This window comes from Coenobita brevimanus, chromosome 90 (genome assembly GCF_032717465.1).
Source record: "Coenobita brevimanus isolate Jiangsu-jjx chromosome 90, ASM3271746v2, whole genome shotgun sequence".
Lineage (NCBI taxonomy): Eukaryota > Metazoa > Arthropoda > Malacostraca > Decapoda > Coenobitidae > Coenobita > Coenobita brevimanus.
This window is the reverse complement of record NC_137043.1, coordinates 28,694,173-28,719,070: the sequence shown is the minus strand read 5'-3', so window position 1 is coordinate 28,719,070 and position 24,898 is coordinate 28,694,173. Positions and strand designations below refer to the sequence as shown.

The 24,898-nt window shown below is 43.4% G+C and overlaps 1 protein-coding gene across 3 annotated transcripts in view; it reads left to right on the top strand.

Moving 5' to 3' along the window:
* The window catches only part of LOC145411689 (uncharacterized), a 39,661-nt gene that overhangs the window by 5,764 nt on the left and 8,999 nt on the right, over positions 1 to 24,898 (top strand). For 2 of the 3 annotated variants that reach the window (XM_080281702.1, XM_080281700.1), the window contains 3 exons: positions 390 to 543; positions 1,836 to 1,940; positions 6,503 to 6,692. In XM_080281702.1, coding sequence (XP_080137828.1) covers positions 390 to 543; positions 1,836 to 1,940; positions 6,503 to 6,692 — 449 coding nt within the window. The remainder of the gene's footprint in view (positions 1 to 389; positions 544 to 1,835; positions 1,941 to 6,502; positions 6,693 to 24,898) is intronic. The other variant, XM_080281701.1, reaches the window with a different exon arrangement.

The following is a 24,898-nucleotide window of genomic DNA, read 5'->3' as shown; positions in this document are numbered from 1 at the left end:
TTAGCTACATACCAGAGGCTTAGACTTTTCCTGGATAAACAACCAAATTCTTGATATATGAAAGAAAGCAGTCATCATAAGAGTACAGTACTCAAGCCATGGAAATCAACCCAGTAGTCAAGCATCATACCAAATTGAATAGACCAAAATCTTTGCATTGCATGCTATACAAAATCATGGAAAGACTAGCTAGCCCAATTCTTGATGTTAGTGAAAGTATGCCAAAGCACAAGGACACAGGTGTAATTTCAGTAAGGAAATACTGTATGAAATAATCAGTGTTGTGGAAGGTACAAGTATGTGTTCTACTGAGTGTCTGTCTAGCTGTGTATTGTATGTTGTTCATCAGCTGGCTGAGAGAAATTTAATTTCATAGAACAATTCCACAGTTCATTGTGTTATGCTGGACAAGTGGAGGCAGGGTTGGCTGAATTAAGCTTGCTCTACCATCAACAACTGGAATCTCACAAGAAAGTTCGTGACACAACCAACTTCATCATCTACCACCTCATTAGTGCAGGCCAAGAGGAATATGAGCAGCTGGTAACTTATTATGTTTTATTAGTTATCCAGGCATTTGAACAAAGCATCAACAGCAGTTTTAGTAAGTACAGAGATGGAAGAAGGCATGGAAAGCTAAACAGAAGATAGATGGATATGATAAATGATAAGTGAGATTGGGAGTAATGAAAGTTAAAGAGCCAAAGATTAACAACAGAATGAATTACCGGTATATATACAGCTGCACATGATGAAACATGAACTGCACCAAACTGAATTACAGGTATTCTGTACCACAGGTATCTCTTAAGTACATTGGAAAGAGAGAGAGAGAGAAAGAGAGAGAGAGAGAGAATGTGTAGATAATTCTTGCTTGTAAAGTGGAGTGGTAGGTGGTGACGACCATCATCCATTCACTTGATGTAGTGCTGCCTACTTTTTTCTTCATCTTTATTCTTCTTTTTCTGTGCCTGCCCTCCTCTCTTACTATTTCTCCCTCTTTCATGCCACCTTTTTATTACTCTTCTTTCCTTTTCAGTTGGCTTTACACTGAGTGACAAGCCTATTGGTTTCCTGTAAGCCAGGAAACCATTTACAACACTAGGTGGTAACCTATACGTGTTCCCTACATGTCAGCAAGTGGGTTGGTGGAGGGTTAGTGCCCCCCTCCCCGTAAAACAGTCAAACAGCCACTCATTAAGGGATTATGGTGCCTGGCTATAGACAGATAAAGACAGAATGTGGAGTGATGATTTCAAAGTCTAGAACAATGTGTAAAATGACTGCATGATCCATTTCACTGTGTTCAGTATTGATCATTTTCATAACTTTCACAATGTTTTTTGATTGACTGACTGATTTATTGTCAGGCCCACACCATTCTTTATGTGGGAATTTGGGTTAGGATGTTGATGATGATGTACTATCTACTCTTATCCATGAATGGACAGTTTTAGGCCAAGCAGTGTTAAATGTGATACTCTAAGCTTCAAACAGTACTTAGAATGGCATATAGTTTAACCTCAGGCACCCAGTAACTTTTTTTTTTTTTTTTTTTTTTTTTTTCAATGGTAAAACAATTTTATATAGATAAGTAAGGACTTCAAGTTGTGAAAAGGGTTAATAAAGGGTATAATTAACTTCTCCAGCTTGAAAAGTCTTTCCAGATTCAAATGAAATTATTTGGCAATGGCAAGAATAGAGTAAAAATATGTCTCAGTAGTGAAGGGTTTAAACTACACTAATCAAACCATAAAACAAAATTACTGATGATAATTTGCTTACAGATATTTATATAACTTTTCAAAAAGGTTTACATTTGTACTGTTTTCCAGATTCTCAGTTTTGTAAATAATGTGGCAGAACACCTAGGAGAGCTTGGTCCAGCTCTCACCCTATGGCGTGCTACCTTCTGTAGTTCTCTGTACAGACAGCGACAGGTATGTTCTTTTATATCCAGTTCTCTGTACTATTTCTCTACTTTTTCAGTCCTAAGTTGGTGGAAGGTGGTGGTGCCTATCATCCACTCCCTTGATGAAGTGCTGCCTACTTCTTCTTTCCTCTTTCTCATTCCTCCTCTGTTCCTACTTCTCCCTGTCCATCCTATCACTTTTTATTACTCTTCATTCCACTCCAGGTGGCTCTGCAACAAGTGACAAACCATCTGTAATGCTGGATGGTAACCATATAACTAAATTACAGGGTGAAGTGGAACCTGATATGGTGCCCCTGCCAACTGGGTAAAGGGAGGCAAATGTGACATCCACCCTGGAGCCAAACCTTCACACTTTTTCCTGTGACTCACCGTGATACGGTATCGGCAGCTGAAAGGTAACATCAATTAACTGCACATGGGGTAGTTGCTTGCTTGCAGTTGATGGGTCTGCTCATTTAGACAGACTGGAGTTGATCAACAACAACAGTCCAGTCCTTAGTACAGTGGAGTCTTATGTAAGTCAGAGACCACTGTAATGCATGTAATCATGCAATGTATTAATATGTAGCTATTGTTTATTACATGCAGACAGGGTTAGGTTCCAGTTACAAAAATATACACAATGTTGCAAATTAAAAAAATAAAAAATAATTTGGTTCCCTTTCTATACTGGTGTTCCTTAGGAAGTGACTTTGGGCCACTTACACCACAAAAACATTAGAATTGGAAATGGAAAGAATCATTCCAGGCTCAAAGAGCTGAGTAGCTGGTGCAATATTTCTTGTCTCAATTATACTGTAATGCCTTATGAGAGCTGATAATCTTTCTTCTAAGTTATCAATGGCTTATCCCCTCTTGAAAGACAGATTTCAAGTTATGGGACTGCACACGCCCATTGTTTTTTTTTTTTTTTTTTTTTTTTTTTTTTTTTTGGGGGGGGGGATATGGCATAGTAAAGCAGCACTTAATTTTACTGTACTTTGTTTTCATATTTCTTTGCTTGCTATCTTGCCTAATTTGCCAGAGTTCTGATGTATAACTGTCCAGCTTACTTGTGTAAATGTGCTGGCCATTATGTACCGGTTTGGCTATTATATCTCTGTTTACTTAGCATTTTTAAACCTAGCTATTAATTGTACAGAGGGACTATTGAGACCGCCCGGGGCAACTGAGACCACCTTAAGACAATATAACTTAAGATGATTCCAAGGCAGAATGAATACATACAAGACGATGCTGTGGGTATGGTTAGTAGGAATGGTATATACACAAAGGTAAAGTATTGCGCAGGAGGGGTACGATGATATCCGGAATGATCAATATAGCTTGTGTTGTACCTGGAAAATTAATTGATTATCATCTGAATATGCATCCAGTAACAATATCAGCCATAAATTGTCATATGAAACTTATTTATGATATACTTATGTAAGCATGTTTGACAACAAGGGGGAAGCATCATCAAACATTTGTAGAGTCCATTGTCCGTGGCGTCAAATTGTTTTGGGTCAAATGTCTATCTATCTATAGCCCGACGCCCTAATCCCGCAAAGGGTGGCCGCAGATAAAACGCCTCCAAGTCGCTCTGTCACCCACCATTTGACTACCCTCCCCCAACTCACCCCCCCCCTCCCTCACATACCTCTCAACTCCATCTCTCCACCTCATCCTCGGTCTACCTCTCCCTCTCCCTCCCTCCACCTCACCTACATACACCCTCTTAGTCAGTCTTTCATTCTCCATTTCAAATGTGCACCGATATTTTTTTTACTTTGTTTACTATTAATATATGTAAAGCACATTATGCTGGTTCCTTGAAAGCAGTGATAAGAAACAGGGAAGTGAGCATGGAAGTGAAAAAGTTACTACATGACAGTATTGTGATACCAACTCTAACGTACGGATGTGAAGCTTGGACATTGTTGGAAGGACACAAGTCAAGAGTGAGAGCAGTGGAAATGAGTTATTTAAGAGGAGCCTGTGGAGTCACGTGGAGAGACAGGCTGACGAATAAGGATATAAAGGAGCGTTGTGGTGTGGATGTGGATGTGATAGGAAGCGTTATGAGGAACACACTGAGGTGGTTTGGCCATGTGGAGAGGATGGATGGTGAGAGACTGACGAAGAGAGTGTATGTGAGTGAGGTGGAGGGGGGAAGAGGGAGGGGGAGGCCGAGGATGAGATGGAGGGATGGGGTGGAGAGGTATATGAGAGAGGGGGGTGTGAGTTGGGAGCAGGGCAGTGAAATGGCGGGGGACAGGGCGACTTGGAGGCAATTTGTTTGTGGCCACCCCAAACGGGATTGAGGCGTCTGGCAATAGATAGATAGATAGATAGACATTATGCCACTGATCCCATTAGTACCCCTAAATCCTAATAATGTTTTTGTATTAATATGACAGGAAATTTCAACTGTGAATGCTAAGGTGAGCTGTAGCCAAGCCGTATCCCTCAGCCAGTCCATATTCAAGTGATGTGTAGCCTTATATCCCATATATGTGTACAGCCAATCTGGTAATGATCCACAATAATGTTTACTCTGTATTAATGTTTATATAACATGGGGTAATTGAGATCACCATATCTGGGTAATTGAGACCATTGCTTAACTTATGTACTTTCTGTTTGTTTCTGAATGGTGCATCATTATAAGAAAAGTGACATCCCCCAAGGTCCAATACACTCCTGAGACCATGACAAGGGCTGTTTCTGCAGTAAGGGATGGAATGAGCCAGCATTAGGCAGCCAAGAAGTTTTGTATCCCCAGGACATCATTACAACAAGTCGTGTAAGGGAGATCTAAGGAACCTGGGAGGGTAGGACAGAAGACATCCCTGCTGCAGTTTGAAGAGGAGTCTATTGCTCAAAGCATTTCTGCCCTTGGAGATTTTGGTCTTTCGTTTGATATGTTCCACCTACGGAAATTTGTAAATGACCAATTGGATCATCACCACAGTCATGTCTAACAGTTTAAGTGCAATTTACCAGAAGACTGGGCACATGGGTTTCTTAGCAGGCACTCAAATATTCTGATGCACCAGATGTGTCAGAATATAAGCAGGAAACGTGCAGCTGTCTCACAAATGAAGTTTTTAAAAGTACTTTCGTAATCTGGAAGACAGTGTCAGTGGAGTACCTCCGGCCAATATCATCAATTATAATGAGACAAACTTAACAGACAATGCTAAGACACGTACTAGGAACGGGTCAGCTGTCGTTGTTTTGGTCTTGGTTTCCCTTTTATTTTTGCTGGTCTTTCCTTCTTTAGAAACACACTGCACTTCTGCTTTTTCCTTCTCTAGCACTGTTTTGTTCTTGAAGCTTTTTATGCGCTTGCAGTCTATACATTTTACATATATAAAAGTGCATTCTATTCCTCCTCATTTTGCTTGTTTTGTTATGTTCTGGACTAGAGGCAATGGATGACAATCCATGGGTGTTCATATGTCTCAGGATATCAGTTCATCATTTTGGGAGGTGCAGGTTGTTCTCTGTTAGATGCTTGTCTCTCCACCATTGCTCTGGATTCAGGGTTTGCCCTTTTGACTGTCCCTTGCATTATATCCTGCAGGTTGCCAGTTTTGTCTTAATTGCAACACATCCGACATGCCACCATTCACCGTCTCCTTGGGAATATGTTATGATGCCAGTCTTTCTTATCTTTTAAACTCACATCCAACTTCTTAACATTTGGATAACACCTGAAGACTTGGGTTCCCTCAAGCTGGAACTCCTAGGGTGGCTTCCAAGAGGGTATAATGTTCTATCAGACCTCTGGGTTGTACTGTCTTGTCTTAAGAATTCCTCTCTTGCTTACAGACTGAGTCTCCAAGAATCCTTGACTGGTGTCACAATGACACCGTCATCCATTAGGGTTAGCTGCTATAGAACAGGTTGCAGCACATCATTTAAGGCTTGCAAGGACCAGTTTTGTGTTCCATCTTCTCTCTCTTATGACAGAGGATGTTTCAGTCAAGACAGATATCCTGAGTTTCTTTTCCCCTTGCTTCAGCCATACAGGGACAGAGAGCTACTGCTGATTACTGACACTCCTGGCAGTAAAGTGCTTTTTCAAAGTGGCTGTATCTAATTTTCCTTGTAGCTTTCATTGTTTAGCTATAAGAGACAAGGTCAGATATGGTACTTATGCTTTTCTCAATATTCCTCATGAGATGTATGTGGTCCTAAGAAGATGCAAGGGTCTTTCCTCTAAAGGCATAAGAGCTGTCACTGTCTCCATATGTTATGTAGTAGACATGTGGCCCATTTATAAAACTCCCCCCCCCCCCAAACAAAATTACATTAATGTTGACTTTTTTCCTTGGTATGTTAGCGGGAAGAAAATCAGTATTTAGCGTGTACTTTTGAAAGTGGCTAGCAACAGTATCAGTATGTATAGTTATTAACTAATAACTTAATAGTTTTATTTATAATATATTGTACATTGTAACTGCTCTGGCATTATTTTTGTTTGTACACTTTTCATCCAGATTCAAGGTTGCACCATCATTTGGCTCCCTTCTTCAACTGCTTCTAAAGTACAGTATTCTCTTTTTATAAATACAGATGGCAGACAGTCTCCTCGAGCGCCATCCCAAACTTGCAGAACTGCTCGAACGCAAGGTGCCTGGGATGGTGGCACGTGCTGTTTGGGAATGGGATGAAGCATTATTGAGAAGGATCTTACAGCTGATCCTGCAGCTACAGCTTACACATCATTACTACACAGCAACCACTGCATTACTGCAACTGCAGTGTAAGAATTATTCTTTGTGATAATGTTGCACCTTCAGAATCAGTTATGACTGAGTTGCATAGTCTCCTTTGTTTGATATTTAACTTGCACTTGAATAACCACCACATGCTAGTGAAGGTTACAGGTGATGGGTAGATAGCCAAACTTGTGTTGAAATGAGTTTAAAAACTGGTAATGTGTCTGCTGATGTGGTTTTACTGGGGGGGCTTTACAGTGGCATTGAAGTCTGTAATTGATTCTGTTGAAGTCTGTGTGCAGAATATAGATTACAATCAAGTCTCTGCTTTTCAGGTTTGGGATGTACGGACTGAAAACAGCATGACAAACTAATTTTTGTTTAATTTAATTTATAAAAGATTGGTGGTAGGTGGGGGCACTTACCATCCACTCACTTGATGTAGTGCTGCTCTTGGGTGTCTGCCCTTTCCTCTTCTCCTTCCTTCTTTCCTTCTTTCCTCTTCTGTCTTTCTTTACTTCATTCTTTCCTCATCCTCCTGCCTACAGGTGACTTTACACTCCCACTTCTTTCTTTTTTTCTTTCATTGTTTCCTCTTACTTCTGCCTATGGGTGACTTTACACTGAGTGACAAGCCAAAAGGTTTCCTGTACACCAGGAAACCATTAACTATGCTGGGTAGTAACCATATAACCAAATTATGGCATGTGGTGGTTTAGTGGGTAATTACAGAGCTCCAATCGGATTGAGCTGGCGAAGGTGTACATCCAAGGGGTGGTTGGAGTTTATTGCTCACGTAATGCCACTCACAGAGGAGTGACGCTGGTCACTCTCATCTTAAATGTCAGGACCAACTTGCCTAGCCCCGGACTCCTACTATCCCCATGGGGCAACATAGAATTGGATGATGGATGGAATAAAGGGTACAATGTTCTTGCATGCATCAGTCTTGGCCACCTAATGGCCACTTTCCATGCTTTTTGGTCCCTCTGTAACCTCATCCCACATCCTTTTTTGGTCTGCCTTTCACAACCCTACCCTTATGTTCACACCTCTAACCCTCTGCACCCATTTGTCATCTTCCATCCTCTCAACATAGCTGGACCATCTCAGTCTACTCATCCTCATCATAGCATTAATACATTTAAGTCCCAGCCTTCCTCTCAGCTCCCCATTTACAATCCTGTCATTCAAGGATGTACTACACATCCATCTAATTATAATTTCTGTATGTTTGAGTCTAGGAATATCCTCTTTCTGTACTGTCCATGTCTCCCTACCATACAGCACTGCAATCCCAACAGATGATGCATACAGTGAACCCTTGGCACAGGGAAAGTCCTCTCATTGTCAGGAGAGGCAACAGCTCCCTGACCTTCCCCCAGTCACTCCTTACCCTAGTGCCATCTCCAGCACATACATCCCCCAAATAGCAAAATTCCTCCACACATGCAAGAGACTCTCCAGCAAGATCAATCCTTTCATCCCTCTAAAGCTCTAAGTGCTCTTCCCAACATACTGCACACACAAAATCAGCGTTATCTCACAGACTACCTCTAATACCACATCTCTTATGCATCTACTTATCACAAACAGTGAGCAAGATGGAGTTACTTCTCACACCCTTGTGGCAAACTACACATGGTCACACTCCCTCTCACCTGGGTTCGAGCACCTTCAGACATTGCCATTACCACTAACCATCCAGGCCCTGATCCCAAGCTTTCTCATTGCCCTCTTCACCACCTCCCTTGGAACTCTGTCAAAGGCCATTCCTTCTTTCATAAATATGTTTCCTGAAGTTGTCAGACAATGAATATTGCATTAGCAGTCCCTCTGCCTGGAATAAACCCAAACTGCACCTCATCAATATTCACTGTTTCCCTCATCATACCTTCCTAGACTCTCTCTCCATTGCCCTCATTATCTGGTCCAAAAGTTTTATGCCTCTATAATTTCTTGTTTCCAGGGCATCACCCTTCCCCTTATAAACATTTACAATCACACTATTCAGCCAGTCATCTGGAACAACACAATCTATCTCTCTGTCACCAGACACCATAATTCCATAAAGGGTGGCCGTTTGACTCCGAGTTAGTTGTTTTACAGACAGGGACACTAGCCCTTCGCCAACCCACTTGCCGACACGTAGGTAACAAGTGTGGTTGGTTATATAGTTGCCACCCAGAGCTGTAAATGGTTTCCTGGCTTACAGGAAACCATTAGGTTTGTCACTCAATGTCTATCTATCTATCTATTGCCAGACGCCTCAATCCCGTTTGGGGTGGCCACAAACAAATCGCCTCCAAGTCGCCCTGTCCCCCGCCATTTCACTGCCCTGCTCCCAACTCACACTCCCCTCTCCCATATACCTCTCCACCCCATCCCTCCATCTCATCCTCGGCCTCCCCCTCCCTCTTTCCCCCTCCACCTCACTCACATACACTCTCTTCGTCAGTCTCTCACCATCCATCCTCTCCACATGGCCAAACCACCTCAGTGTGTTCCTCATAACGCTTCCTATCACATCCACATCAACACCACAACGCTCCTTTATATCCTCATTCGTCAGCCTGTCTCTCCACGTGACTCCACAGGCTCCTCTTAAATAACTCATTTCCACTGCTCTCACTCTTGACTTGTGTCCTTCCAACAACGTCCAAGCTTCACTTCCGTACGTTAGAGTTGGTATCACAATACTGTCATGTAGTAACTTTTTCACTTCCATGCTCACTTCCCTGTTTCTTATCACTGCTTTCAAAGAACCAGCAACCTTTCTTCCCTGCTGTACCCTTTCAAGCACTTCACCCTCCAAACCTCCATCCTTACTCATCACACTACCCAAGTACTTAAACGTACTCACATTTTCCAATTCCTCACCATCCAACCTCGCTGTACATTCACTGACTTCACCTCTCTCAAAGACCATCACTTTACTCTTCCCTACATTCACCTTTAGATTCCGTTTCTTACACACTCTCTCAAACTCATCCACCAAGCCTTGTAGCTCCCCTTCGTCTTCACTCAACAACACAGTATCATCTGCAAACAACAGTACAGGGAGTTTCCAAACACTATCCTCTCTCACCAGGGCCACTCCAACATCCACTACCCTACCTTGTACCTCTTTTATTACCCCATTCATGTACAGATTGAACAACCATGGAGACATGACACATCCCTGTTTCAACCCAACCTTCAAAGAGAAAAATTCACTTAGTTCACCATCCACACGCACTGTAGCCTTCGCACCATCGTACATACTCTTCACAGCATTCAACAACTTCCCATCTACTCCATATATTCTTAACACTTTCCACAATCCTTGTCTATCCACCCTGTCATATGCTTTCTCCAAATCCATGAAAGCCGCATACAACTTCTTTCCCTTCTCTAGAATCTTTTCCACTGAAGATCTAAGAATGAATATCTGATCTACACAACCTCTTCCCTTCCTAAAGCCTCCCTGTTCTTCTCCAACTAATTTCTCTGTTCTTTCTCTAACTCTGTCAATAAGTATCCTACTATACACTTTTCCTATTATACTAAGAAGACAAATGCCCCTATGATTACCACACACTTCTTTTTCCCCTTTTCCTTTGTACAAGGGAATAATTATACCTGACTTCCAATCCTCCGGGACTCTTCCTTCCTCCCAGGCCATTCTGCACATCTTCCACATCCATTCTACTACTATCTCTCCCCCATGCTTCAGCATTTCACCACACACTCCATCAATTCCTGGGGCTTTCCCTGATTTAACTTTCTTCATTGCTTCCACAACTTCTATCCTTCTGATTTCTTCCTGTCTTCTCACCTCCCTCCTTCTCCCAGCCATTCCCCAGCCACTTATACTCGCATTACTTCCATCCTCTACGTTCAACAATTCCTTAAAGTGTTCTCTCCATCTGCTCACTTTTTCTCCCTTCTCCACTAGTAATCTACCATTTTTATCTTTCACTCCCCTGCTAACTTCACTTCCACCCTGTCTTACTCTTTTCACCTCTCTCCAGAACATTTTCTTACAGTCCCTCCACTTTACACTCAAATTCCTTCCAAATTCCTCATCCACTCTCTTCTTACTCTGTCTTACTAATCTTTTCACCTCTCTCTTTCTTTCTACATATAACTCTCTCTTCCGCCTCTAAACCTCTTCCACGCCCCTATTTCTCATCCATTCATTGTATGCTTTCTTCTTTTGTGCCACAGCCTGTTTCACCTCTTCAGTCCACCACGCTGTTCCTTGCACCCCCCTCCGTCTTCTCTTCTTTCCACACACCACATCACATGCTGCACATATTTCTTCTGTAAATATTCTACACACACCTTCCATGTCTCCCATCTGCTCCAATTCATATTTGCCCAATCGTTCCTCCACTTCTCTCTTATACTCTGTCTTTTTCTCATCCTCTTGTAACCTTTCCACTCTCCTTGCAACTACTCCTTCCTCTCGTCTTTCCCTTCTTCTATTCCTCCACCTTAAAATGAAAGAAGAGTAACAAAGAGTGACAAGAAAGATGGGAGAAATAGTAAGAGAGGAGGATGGACACAGAAAAAGAATGATGAAGATGAAGGAAGAAGTAGGCAACACAACAAGTGAGTGGATTTCCACCACCTACCACCACTTGTACCGGTATGTTATCATATTTATCAAATCAGCAACTAAACCTACCCCTAAGGCCTTCAACATTTCAGCAGTCAGCTCAGATATACCCGCCACCTTCTCTAATTGCCTTCTGCTGACTGCCTTGCTCACAGTAGCATTATCAAAAGCCAAGGGCTAAACACTGTATATGCTGACTCCAAAATTTCCCAGTTCTAGCCAAGCTCCTCATTCAACAACTGGCTACAATGCTCTCTCCATGCATCTTTAATATCCTCACTGGCCACCACTACCTTTCCTTCATCATTTTTCACACGCTGCTCATCTAAGACATCTCCATTTTCATTCTTCATCTGTTTTGTTAACTTAAATATAGTCACGACTAAGTATATAATGGTCTGATATGCGATAAATTGATAGAAAAATGAAAAAAAGGTATACCCTAACAATGCAAGGACTCCCCCTCCATGCTGAGAGATCACTATATGCAGCATGTGTCAGGAGTGTAATGCTGTATGGTAATGAAACCTGGGCAGAAAAGGAAGAGGATATTCACAGGCTCAATCTTACCGAAATGACAACAATTAGATAGATGGATGTGTTCACTGTGTAGTGCGTCCTTGAATGTAAGGCCTCGGGGTCTAGGATTGCAATTGAAGAATTGAGAGGAAGGATGGGACATGAATGTGAAGACCCGGTATTGGTGTTGTGATGAGGAGGGGTAGATTATTATTATTATTATTATTTATTATTTTTTTTTTATTTTTTAATGTGTCCGACTCTGGGCATAGGTTTCACAGCCTGCTATCAAGGCCCAACAGTCCTCCTACATACCATACACCTCTACATGTCACCACTTCGGCACTAACACCCACTGTCCATATTGAATACATACTAGGGCTGTCTCATACAGGACTGGCGTATTGGTATTAGCGGGGGTATTTTTACAACATGTCGGCGGGTCTTCTGGTGGATCGGTAAAGCCTGATTTATTGAAATTCAAATCCTTAAACTGTTCCCAGCCCCAGTTGGGATTCGAACCTGGGTCCGTTAGGACTGCAGGCCATCTGTCTACCGATTGAGCCACCAGATTGAGATGGTTTGGGCACATTGAGAGGATGGAGGATGAAATTGGGTGTGAAAGGTGAGAGGTGTGAATATTGAGTGTAGGGTTGTGAAAGGCAGACCAAAAAAAAGACATGGGACAAGGTCACAGAGTTTGACCTTAGCAATACGGGACTGAATCTGGAGGCTGCCAGAGATTGAGCAGTGTGGAGAGCATTAGGTGACCAAAGCCAATGCATACAAGCATACTGGAGCCTTTATAAATGATCTGAACAATGTGATTGCAGAATTCGCTTACACAGTAATTGCTGTGACCGCCTACAACAACTCCGTGCATACGGGGTGCCACACACAAGCCAACATTCATACGTTTGACCCAAGATGGCTGCCAAGTGTTTATATACACAGAACCTCCAACTCAGACCTCTGTGTACACAGCTCCTTCACACCACCCCCTCAAAGACCATGACACTTGTCCACTTATCCTTCAGCTGTAATCATTTGCATTCCGTCTCTTATTAAACACTCTCATGTGCAAGGCCATCAAAACACCAATAGCTCTTGCAAAATAAAAGTGCAAGTGCACAGCAAATAGAACAATATGTGATATTAAGCAGAGTGATAACCTTTTGTGTGTAAAATACCAAAACTTGCAATGGGTACTCACATCTGGTCAGGGTGCTACTCCTAGTGGAAAGCACGGTGCTACTTATGACACTGAGGCTAAGTCTAATAGGGTAAGACGTAATATTTTCCTGGTAACTTTACACTTCCTCTTCTGTCTTTCTTTCCTTCATTCTTTCCTCTTCCTTCCACCTGTGGGTGACTCTACACTGAGTGACAAGCCAAATGTTTCCTGTACACCAGGAAACCATTCACTAAGCTGGGTGGTAACCATATAACCAAATTTTGGCGCCTGGTGGTTTAGTGAGCAATAATTGCGCTCCAATCGGATTGAGCCAGTGAAGGTTTATATCCAAGCGATGGTTGGGGTTGACTGCTCATATAATGCCACTCAGGGATGAGTGAGGCTGGTCATTCTCATCTTAAATGTCAAGACCAACTACTTAGCCCCGGGCTCCTACGCTCCTCATGGGGCAATGTTGGATTGGATGATGGATGGATGAATATGAGATCAGACATTGTTAGGTGCCATACGGAGGGGAAGGGGGTGAGCAAGATTGCCGTAGCCCATAAGGTTTCTGCGATCTTGCTTCAGCAATCTGAGGCTGTCCTAGCTGTGTTACAGAACAGACCTACCCTGACTAATAAGTACCATACCTAACAAAAACTAGGGAACACATTATGAAGGTGATGGAGCATCTCCTTGCACTGCGGGTTCATGAATTTAATGTAGCAAAGCAGCCCTTATATCGCAGCTTCATCTACAGCAAGGCTCTCAATCTGTGGAAGATCTCAAGGGAAAGAGAGGAATGAAGGTACAGGTGCAGTTCAAGGCAAGCACAAGGGGTGGTTCAAGTTGAAGAAGACCCAAGCTGGACTTAGACACATGATCGTGCATGGGGAGGCTTCCTGGGTTGACCACATGACAGCTGAGGCCTTCCCTGCCAAGCTGAAGGTGATCATCAAGGAAGGGGAATACTTTTCAAAACAGGTTCTGAACACTGATGAGATCCCCCCCTCCCCCCCTTTTTTCTTTTTACATGTGCAGCTCTGTTCAAAGGCTTCAGGGCATTTGGAAATGTATCTCCCATGAGACCTACATCAGCTACGAAGAATGACGTGTGTCAGGTCTTAAGGCAGCCAAGGGCTACTTCACCCTCCTTCTGGGTGCAAATGCAAAGTTACAAGGAGTTACAAGGAAAAATTAGTACTGTATCTCCAAGACTGCTGGCTATACTAAGGAGATACTGTACCTTGTATTTGCTTGGGAATGCATATCCAATTTGCACTAATTCTAGTCTAAGATCCTACTGACATTTCTTTTAAACTGCTCTGCTGTAGTGCTATTAACAACATCCATGGGGAGTCTGTTCCAGGTGGAGCAGATCTTGTACGTGAAAAAGTTTTCACAAATGCCGGTTTTTAATCTTTTCAGTTCCAGCTTCCAACCACGTTTTTGTGTTGCGTTCACGTTGAGAATATACAACTTTCTATGGTCATGACTGTCAAACCCATTCAGTATTTTAAGCACTTCAATGAGCTGACCTCATAGTCTATGAGTTTCTAATGAAAATAGTCTCAGAACCTTCAGGCAATCCTCATAACTCAGTCTGCTGATGGACAGAATAAGTTTAGTAGCTCTAGCTTGAACCCTTTCAAGTTGATGTATGACTTTCCTAAGCACTGGTGACCAGAACTGTTTAGCACACTCCAGATGTGACTGTATTAAGGAGTTATAGAGTGTAAGAACAATCTCTTTACTCCTGTAATGAAACTGCCTCTGGGTGTACCCTAACAATTTCTGGATCTTTTTCTGTACTTCGATGCACTATTTGCAAAATTTTAGGTCACCACTGATTACTACACTAAAGTCCTATTCCAAATAAGTAATAAGTAATAAATAATCTTCCTGAAAATGAATAATCTGACCCGGAATCTGCGTGGCCAACATGCATCACCTTGCATTTCTCCAAGTTCGATGGCATTTACTGTGTCTCAAACCATTCCCCTAGCCGACACAAGTCTGACTGAAGCTTATCAATCCCTTCAATACTGCTCACATTTGTTCCATGTTTGATGTCATCTGCAAACTTTAAGATCACACTTAACAGGCCAACATCTATGTCAGCAATATAAATTAGGAAAAGAAGTGGACAGGACCAAATACTGACCCTTGTGGAACTTCAGAAGTGACAGAAGCACAATCAGAGGAAATTACGTCGATCATTATTCGCTGTTTCTTAGCTGTTGGTCAGATGTCTGTCCCAAGTGTAACCTCCCTATTAATAGCAAGTGTACGTACTTTTGACATTAGTCCGAGGTGAGGCACTTCATTGAGTGCTTTTTGGGAATGTTGGGGGGGGGGGGGGATGTCTACTGCTTCATTCCTGTCATACTCACTCAACTTTTCGTGGAAAAATACAAGCATATTGGTTAGACATGATCTGTGTTGTCTGAACCCATGCTGGGAATCCATAATCAGGTTGTGATTTTCCAGGTGTTCAACTGTCTTGTCTACAACCATTCCTTCTAACAGGTTTATTATGACGAAGGTTAGACTAATTGGATGGTAATTCTCAGGACATTCTTGATCCCCACGGATAAGGACGGGAGTCATATGTGCTAGCTTCCAGTCTTCTGGCACTTCCTGTTTCCTTCCAGTGACTTGTTGAAGATTTCTGCAAGTAAAGGAGCTACCTGGTCATGCACAGCTTTAATAACTTTTGGAAGTATTTTATCTGTACCAGGTGACTTGCAAATAGTCAGCTTGTTGAATCTTCTTGCCTGCTCCTAAGGTGTACATCTGAGGACGATGGAATCTTCACTCTCATTGACCAATGCTGGTCTTGCCATGTCATGAGTATCTTCTGACATAAAGACTGAACCAAACAGTTATTTAGCGTGTTTACCCCAAGGCCTGGCTGACCTCAACACATTGCCAATCTTACATGGCAGGTTACCTGTCCCCCTGCCTGTGTGACTATGCCCGCAGAAGTAATCTGGCAAACCGCTTCCTCTTCCTGGTAGACAGTGTCCTAAGCCACCCTGACAGCATGAAGGACTGGGTGGACAACATCACAGTGGTGTGCCTGCCCACCTACACATCATTGCTCCAGCCCATGGACAAAGGTGTCACTGCCACCTCTATGACCCAGTGCCTCTACCACACTGTGGAGCAAATGGTGAGGGTGTGTGACTCTGGGTAGACTGACACAGTGCACTAATTTTGGAAGGACTACATGAAGAACACCATCAGTAACATCACAGCAGCGTGGAGTGAGGTACTGTACGGCCGAGCACACTTGACACTGTCTGGAGGAGAGTGTGTTCACTCCATGGAGTTCCTGGTGATGGAGAGCATCTGCTGTGAAATCTTCGGCTGCCTCCATGAGGCAGGGCTTGCTGAGGCTATGTGCAAGAGGTACTGGAGAGCCACACTGAGAAGCTCACTGAGTCAAGGGAACAGGTGGCAGCGGCACAGGAGGGTGGTAAGGACAGTGGGAAGGAGGAGCCCATTTGTGTCCTGGACATCAAGACACTGAAGAAGTTCCTTGCCAAGACTGAAGCCATTGTTTACGTCCAGGACAAGGACCCGAACCTGACGAGGTGTGACGTAATGACATACGGCATACAGCAACACTTGAGACCGTACAGAGAGCTCCTGGAAACTATGAAAAAGGAATTATAGCAGACCACCATCACCTCCTTCTCTCTTGTTATCATCACCAGCATTATGGAAGAACCAAGGCCATCAATGAATGGGGTGGAAAAGCTACATCCTACCTCACCTGCCTCTCTCCATCTCTCCTCACTTCCCGAGGAACTGGAGGGATCATCCAGACCCTCCACCTGTCCCCTAACCTCAGGAGGAACCATTGGTAATGACTCAAACCAGCCTAAGACGTACTTCAGGTGAGTAGCAGAATGTTTTTTCTAGGGGGGTTACATGACCCTTGACTACCAACGTATCATCACTGAGTCAATGTTAAATTGACATCAGTATGCAATAAATCAGCATGCGATGGATTTTCACTTGATGTAACCCCACTGCATTTACAAAGTCATGATTATACCACATTCTTCCTTTTGGTACTGTTAAAGCCATCCAGTGGAAGTCTGAGACTCAGATATTGCCCTGTATACCTCCTTGCTGGTCCATCACTTGGCAGCCAAGTACTTCTTTCTGTTACCACCCATTTTCCATTCCTAGAAAAGTCTTCTTTTTTCCTTAACTGCAGCTTTTACACCTTCATCCCAGCACCATGTTACTTTATGTGTTGGTGGGCCTCTTGTCATCCATACACTGAATCAATAACTCCCAAGAGATTGCTCTTGAGAGCTTTGTACTGCTCATTAACACGTCTGTCTACAGCTCTCTCTTCACCCACTACTCTACTCATCTTGCTATAGCAGAAGGCATCTCTAACTGCTTAGTTTTTCAACTTCCATATATTCCTTCTGGGTGCATAGGTATTTTTCTTCACTACCTGCTCCTTTACTACTGTGTCACATATCAGTAATTTGTGCTGCTGCATACACTCTTTGCTCCCTATAACTTTTGGATCGTTCATTAACTTAATATTAGCCCTCATGACCTGGAAATAGTTAATCTGTGTTCTATTATGGGAAGTAGGTCGTTGCACCAGCTGATCAGGGTGGTACTCCCAAGGGAAGTGGCAATGCTGGTGATAGGGATAGCTGGAACTCCTGTTTCATTAGCTACTGGAATGTCTGATCATCCCCCTTTGCTGACCTTTTCAGTGTGACACTAACATGGAGAGTAGACCAGCATACTCTCCCAAACACTTTCCTCTAACAACCTCATGCATTACCCAACGAGCTCTTTACATATCACACGACGTACCCCACTAGGTCACAAAGGTTGATGCCGGCAAGGGTATGCAACCTAATGGTGGACCTATTGAGGGGATGCATGACGAGGGCTCTGCTAGCATAGATTTTGGGGCCAGGATGGGGCTCAGACTTGTGCTAGAGGGTACAGGGCAATGTGGTTCCCAGGCTGCTGCTTCTGCCCAATACAGAGGGACCCAAACCGGAAAGTTGCACTCCAGGAGGCTGCCCTATAGTGGGTGTATAATGGCGGGACAGTTGCAGGGCCAAGGTGCACTTGGAGGGTGTCCCTGTAGCTGTCCTGGCAGGGCGTCCCGAGGACACTACCACAGCCGCCGGTTGGTAGGCTAAGAGTCCCAGCTCCCATACCTGGACTTGGAACTGTGCAGGAGGGTAGGGCCTGTGGCCTGTCTCTCCCCATTATTTTTACCAAATATGACAAAAAAAAAAAAAAAAAGAGAAAAATCAAAGCAAGCCTTAGCAAACTAAATCACCCAAGGGGATCTGAGTAGCATCACGGAATGTGGGCTGCTTAAGGGTAAAGCAGGGGAAGTGTTTGAGGAGTTGAGTAGGAGGTGTGTAGATGTTGGATGTTTGCTGGAGGTTAGATACAGGGATAGATCAGCCAGAATGATTCCTGGAAGGAACTGTCAATACAAGATACTTTGGCACGGTAGGGTAGATGGATAAGGTGGTGTGGGTATGCTGGTTAAAAAGAAATGGGTGGAATATGTCACGAATGTATTATGAGTGAGTGAAAGGAATGGTAGTTAAAATTTTGTTCGGTGGGGTCACATTTTCATTTATATTGGTGTACGCTCCATTGGCTGGAATGGATAACTTTGAAAAAGTTAGATTTTGGGATGGCTTAATATGCGTGGTAAGTGGTATGGGGGATGATGGAACTGTAGTTTTGGGAGGGGACTTAAATGGTCACGTAGGTGAAGCAGCTCAAGGATATGAAGGGGTACATGGGTGATGTGCATATGGCACAAGGAATGAGGAAGGGGAAAAGATACTTGAGTTTGGGGAGGCAGTGAACATGACTGTGTGCAACACACATTTTTGGAAAAGGGAGTGTCAGAATTTTTTGGCTCTCTTTTCAAACAAGTATAAGTCTAACAACAATAAATGTTAAATTTAAATAATAGGAGTCTCGGAAAAATTAGGGTACAATTAATACTCTAACTCACCCATAATTATCTTATATCCTAGCTAGTCCCCCCCAATTTAGCCAAATCATAAATGTTACTTAGCTAGATAGAGTCAGAATAACAGATGACGACAAGCCTGAGATCCTGCTTGGTTTGCCTGGGCCTTTCCACGCATCCTGTGGTGCAATTATATACAGCGTGCTGCTCAATCGAACTTAAGGAACAGAACTGAATAATGGAGTATCATGTTTTCCTCAAAGGCTTCAGAGATACCAAATATTATTTAATTACAATTACTTAAATACAGTGAATTACCTCACGAAATTTACAAGGTCTAACTTAATAAATCAATCTTATTATCATATAAGAATAGGATCAAATATTCATTCAATGTACATTAAAATATATTAGACTCTCTTCTGTTTTCCATCAGGATACTACGTCATCGTACCACGCATGCACATTTAGGTACAGTACATCCCCCTAGTATGCGCCTACCTGTATATGGGCGGCAGACATACTCAAGTACTAGGAATACATAAACTAATGGGAACATTAACATATGGGTGGCACCCCCCTCTATCAGTGACCTTTTTGACCCTTTGAGGGAAAATATCTAAGACATATACAGTACAATACAGTAGGATCTCGCCAATAATGTCTAATTGGTGCCAGAAAATAATAAGATTAGTTGTTAAATTGTCATGAGTAATATAAAACTCATCCTATCTATCTATCTATCTATTGCCAGACGCCTCAATACCGTTTGGGGTGGCCACAAACAAATCGCCTCCAAGTCGCCCTGTCCCCTGCCATTTCACTGCCCTGCTCCCAACTCACTCCCCCCTCTCTCATATACCTCTCCACCCCATCCCTCCATCTCATCCTCGGCCTCCCCCTCCCTCTTCCCCCCTCCACCTCACTCACATACACTCTCTTCGTCAGTCTTTCACCCTCCATCCTCTCCACATGGCCAAACCACCTCAGTGTGTTCCTCATAACGCTTCCTATCACATCCACATCCACACCACAACGCTCCTTTATATCCTCATTCGTCAGCCTGTCTCTCCATGTGACTCCACAGGCTCCTCTTAAATAACTCAATTCCACTGCTCTCACTCTTGACTTGTGTCCTTCCAACAATGTCCAAGCTTCACTTCTGTACGTTAGAGTTGGTATCACAATACTGTCATGTAGTAACTTTTTCACTTCCATGCTCACTTCCCTGTTTCTTATCACTGCTTTCAAAGAACCAGCAACCTTTCTTCCCTGCTGTACCCTTTCAAGCACTTCACCCTCCAAACCTCCATCCTTACTCATCACACTACCCAAGTACTTAAACGTACTCACATTTTCCAATTCCTCACCATCCAACCTCGCTGTACATTCACTAACTTCACCTCTCTCAAAGACCATCACTTTACTCTTCCCTACATTCACCTTTAGATTCCGTTTCTTACACACTCTCTCAAACTCATCCACCAAGCCTTGCAGCTCCCCTTCGTCTTCACTCAACAACACAGTATCATCTGCAAACAACAGTACAGGGAGTTTCCAAACACTATCCTCTCTCACCAGGGCCACTCCAACATCCACTACCCTACCTTGTACCTCTTTTATTAACCCATCCATGTACAGATTGAACAACCATGGAGACATGACACATCCCTGTTTCAAACCAACTTTCAAAGAGAAAAATTCACTTAGTTCACCATCCACACGCACTGCAGCCTTCGCACCATCGTACATACTCTTTACAGCATTCAACAACTTCCCATCTACTCCATATATTCTTAACACTTTCCACAATCCTTGTCTATCCACCCTGTCATATGCTTTCTCCAAATCCATGAAAGCCGCATACAACTTCTTTCCCTTCTCTAGAAACTTTTCCACTAAAGATCTAAGAATGAATATCTGATCTACACAAACTCTTCCCTTCCTAAAGCCTCCCTGTTCTTCTCCAACTAATTTCTCTGTTCTTTCTCTAACTCTGTCTATAAGTATCCTACCATACACTTTTCCTATTATACTAAGAAGACAAATGCCCCTATGATTACCACACACTTCTTTTTCCCCTTTTCCTTTGTACAAGGGAATAATTATACCTGACTTCCAATCCTCCGGGACTCTACCTTCCTCCTCATCCTAAACGAGTTAATAAAGTGTTTGGTGTGATTGTTTCGAGGCCTGCGCATGGAGGCTACAGCAGCGTACCCCCTGACCCCTCGCTGACCTCGTCCCCACTCCTGCCTCTTGTGCCAGGGTCACCTACATCCGTCAACAGATCATCAAACCCCACATAGTCAAAATCTTCAGGAAAGTCTCTAGTGTCATCATCTACTCAACCCCTCTCTGTTGCTCTTCCTCGGCTGGCCGGTGTTGTGAAAGAAAGCGAGTGATGAGTGACTGATGGCGGGCATTCACTCAGTTGTGATACTGTTTCTGGCATTTTCTTGAAATCTGATTTACAAGTCCAATCATTAGTCATTTATTTTGATGGCTACTCTCTCTCCATCTCAACAGACTTGAGTTGTGGCAGGAGTGCCGACCACGCTTGTTTAACGGTTGCCAATGTTGTATTATTCCAGGCTTTGACGAAGAAATTTACAGCCTGTCGAATGTTATATTTCTTCCAGAATACAACAACAGTAATTATGGTCGGGGTTGCAGGTATGCCAGGTGGAGCGGGTAAGTCAGGTGGGGCTGTGGAGGTGGAGAGGGAGGCAGCTCGTGAGTCAGGTGGGGCTGTGGAGGTGGAGAGGGAGGCAGCTCGTGAGTCAGGTGGGGCAATGGAGGTGGAGGGGACAGCGGCGGGTGAGTCAGGGGAGGTGGTGAGGGGAGGATCCTCCATCTGCTCCTCGCTACTGCTCACATTCTCAGCAACTTCCTTCACCTCTTCTTCTTTGTTTCAGTTCTCATCTTGTTATGGACATATTTGTAGTATAACAACTTGGCATTTGTGAAATAAATGTTATTCATGTGAATCCAAACGTTATTATAGAAACGGCTGATGAGGGTGGTGCGTAGTGGAGAGGCAGGTGTCACTCTCGGGGTTCACACCGGAAAGCACCGGTTATGGGCAGTTTTTTCCTGCCGCCTCGCATCGTGTGGGTGTGACTTGCGTACTCTGGTTAGGAAAATATTAAAAACAGGTCCTCGCACAATAGGGGGTTTCGCGTACTAGGATCTCGCATACTAGGGGTTGTACTGTACTATGGAAAATTGCTAAGCATTTATACACTTATTTACAATATAGCTGTCCATAAAGGTTAATGCAGTAGCATTTAATTTATTAATAATAAGAATTACTAACCAGAACCAGAGCTGAACCTTTGGGTTAAAAATCCGCTTGAATTAGGAAAAAAAAGCTCTCTGGTATTTTCCTCTGCTTTCAACAGGGACAACTATTTTAAAAAGGAAAGAAGCGCAAATACCGCCAATAACACAGGACACCTTCCTTTGGGGGAAAAAAGTTTCCACAGGGAGAGTAGGTTGAGTACAAATGAGTCTGGGGGAAACAGCAGCCAGAGAGACTGTTTCCAGGTCAGGAGGGCTGAAAGGAGGTAGATGAGGTATGTTAAAATTATAGGGAGTAAGGGGTGTGTGCAGCAACACAAATTATTGATATGTGACATGGTGCTTAAAGAGCAGGTGATGAAAAAGAAAACCTATGCAGGTGATGAAAAAGAACACCTATGCACCTATGAGGAAAATATGGAAGTTGGAAAATCAAGCAATAAGAGATGCCTTCTACAGCAAGATGAGTAGGGTTGTGGCTGAACTGGGTGTTGACAGAAGTGTTAATGAACAGTACAGAGCTCTCAAGAACAATCTCTTAACCTCAGGCAGTGGGGTGGTCGTAGGGAAACTCAACTTCAGAAGGAATGGTAGTGAAAATTTTGTTTGGTGGTCACATTTTCATTTATATTGGCTTATGCTCCACTGGCTGGACTGCATAATTTAGAAAAAGATTCAGGGATGACTTAATACGTGTGGTAAGTGGTATGGGGGATGATGAAGCTGTAGTTCTGGGAAGGAATTTAAATGGTCATGTAGGTGAAGCAGCTCAAGGATATGAAGGGATGCATGAGGGATGCGCATACGGCACAAGGAATGAGGACAGGGAAAGAATACTCGAGTTTCTTCTGACAATCTCTTAGGAGTTACTGATTCAGTGTGTGGACGGACAAGGCCACCCCTCCCCCCCCCAAGACATAAGGTAACTTAATGGTGGGATGAGGGTGTAGAAGTTAAGGAGAAAAGGTTTTTCTGGGAATGGAAAAAGGGTGGTAACAAAGAGGAATACAGTACCTGGCTGCCAAGCACATGGCTACAAAAGAGGTTTATGGGGCAAAATCTGGGTCTCAGTGACTTTTACATAATAACTTAAATAGTGTGGAAAGGAAGAAAATGATATCTAAGGTGACAGATCAGAAGAAGAGGTAACACAGGGATATCGTAGGTGAGCAGTGCGAGATGAATGATGAAGAAAAGGTAGTGGCGAACCAAGGGGATAGTAAAGACGCCTGGAGTAGGTTGCTGAATGAGTAGTTTGACTGGAACAGAGAAGGTTTGGAGTGAGCAGATCTAGTGTTTGGCCCTTGGCCTTTGATTGACGGTGCTACTGTGAACAGGGCAATAGGCAGGATGCAGGTGGGGAGGGCAGCAAGTGTGTCTGGGTTGACTGCTGAAATGCTAAAAACCTCAGGAGATGTAGGAGCAGGGTTAGTTACTGACTTAATAAACACGATTATATATGGGTGAGTTGTTGAAGGCCGTGAAGAGTATGTATGACAGTGCTCAGGCTGCAGTGCGTGTGGATAGCTAATCGAGTGAATTTTTCTATCTAAAGGTTGGGTTGAAACAGGGATGTGTCATGTCTCCATGGTTGTTCAATTTGTACACCCTCCCAAAAAGTATCGGCCCCTTAGGGTTGTGAAAATGAGCAAATTCTGCAGACACACATGAATCTATTAATCTGGTGCCTCAAGACATGTACCACTCTGTATGTGATGTTTGTTTTCAATTTCGAGTTCTAATACCGTAAATATCAAAAATATTTTCATTTATAATCACAGGATGCCATATATCGCAATGCCTCGCCCATGTCTCAGAATGATACGTGCTGTTAGATGGCCGATACTTTCTTGGGAGAGTGTATATGGATGGGGTTGTAAATGAGATACAAGGTAGGACAGTGAATGTTGGAGTGGCCCTTGTGAGAGAGGGCAGTGTTTGGAAACTCCCTGTACTGTTGTTTGCAGATGATACTGTGTTGTTAAGTGAAGACAAAGGGGAGCTGCAGGGCTTGGTGGATAAGTTTGGGAAAGTGTGTAAGAAGTGGAATCTAGAAGTGAATACAGGGAAGAATAAAGTGATGGTCTTTGAGAGAAGTGGAGTTAGTGAATGTTCAGTGAGACTGGATGGGGAGGAAATGGAAAATGTGAGTGCGTTTAAGTACTTGAGAATTGTGATGAGTAAGGATGGAAGTTTAGTGGGAGAAGTGCTTGAAAGGGTGCGGCAGGGAAGAGAGGTTAATGGTTCCTCGAAAGCAGTGACAAGAAACGGAAGTGAGCATGCAAGTGAAAAAGCTACTACAGGACAGTATTGTGATATCAACTCTAACGTATGGAAGTGAAGCCTGGACCTTGCTGGAGGGACAGAAGTCAAGAGTGAGAGCAGTGGAAATGAGTTACTTGAGAGGAGCATGTGGAGTCTCATGGAGAGACAGACAGACAAATGAGGAAGTGTGCATGTGCACGTGGGTGCCATAGGAAGCATTAGGAGAAACACATTAAGGAGGTTTGGCCATGTGGAGAGGATGGAGAGTGAAAGACTGACGAGGAGAGTGTATGTGAGTGAGGTGGAGGGGGGGGAGAGGGAGGGAGAGGCCAAGGATGAGATGAAGGGATGGAGTGGAGAGGTATATGAGAGAGGGGGGTGTGAACTG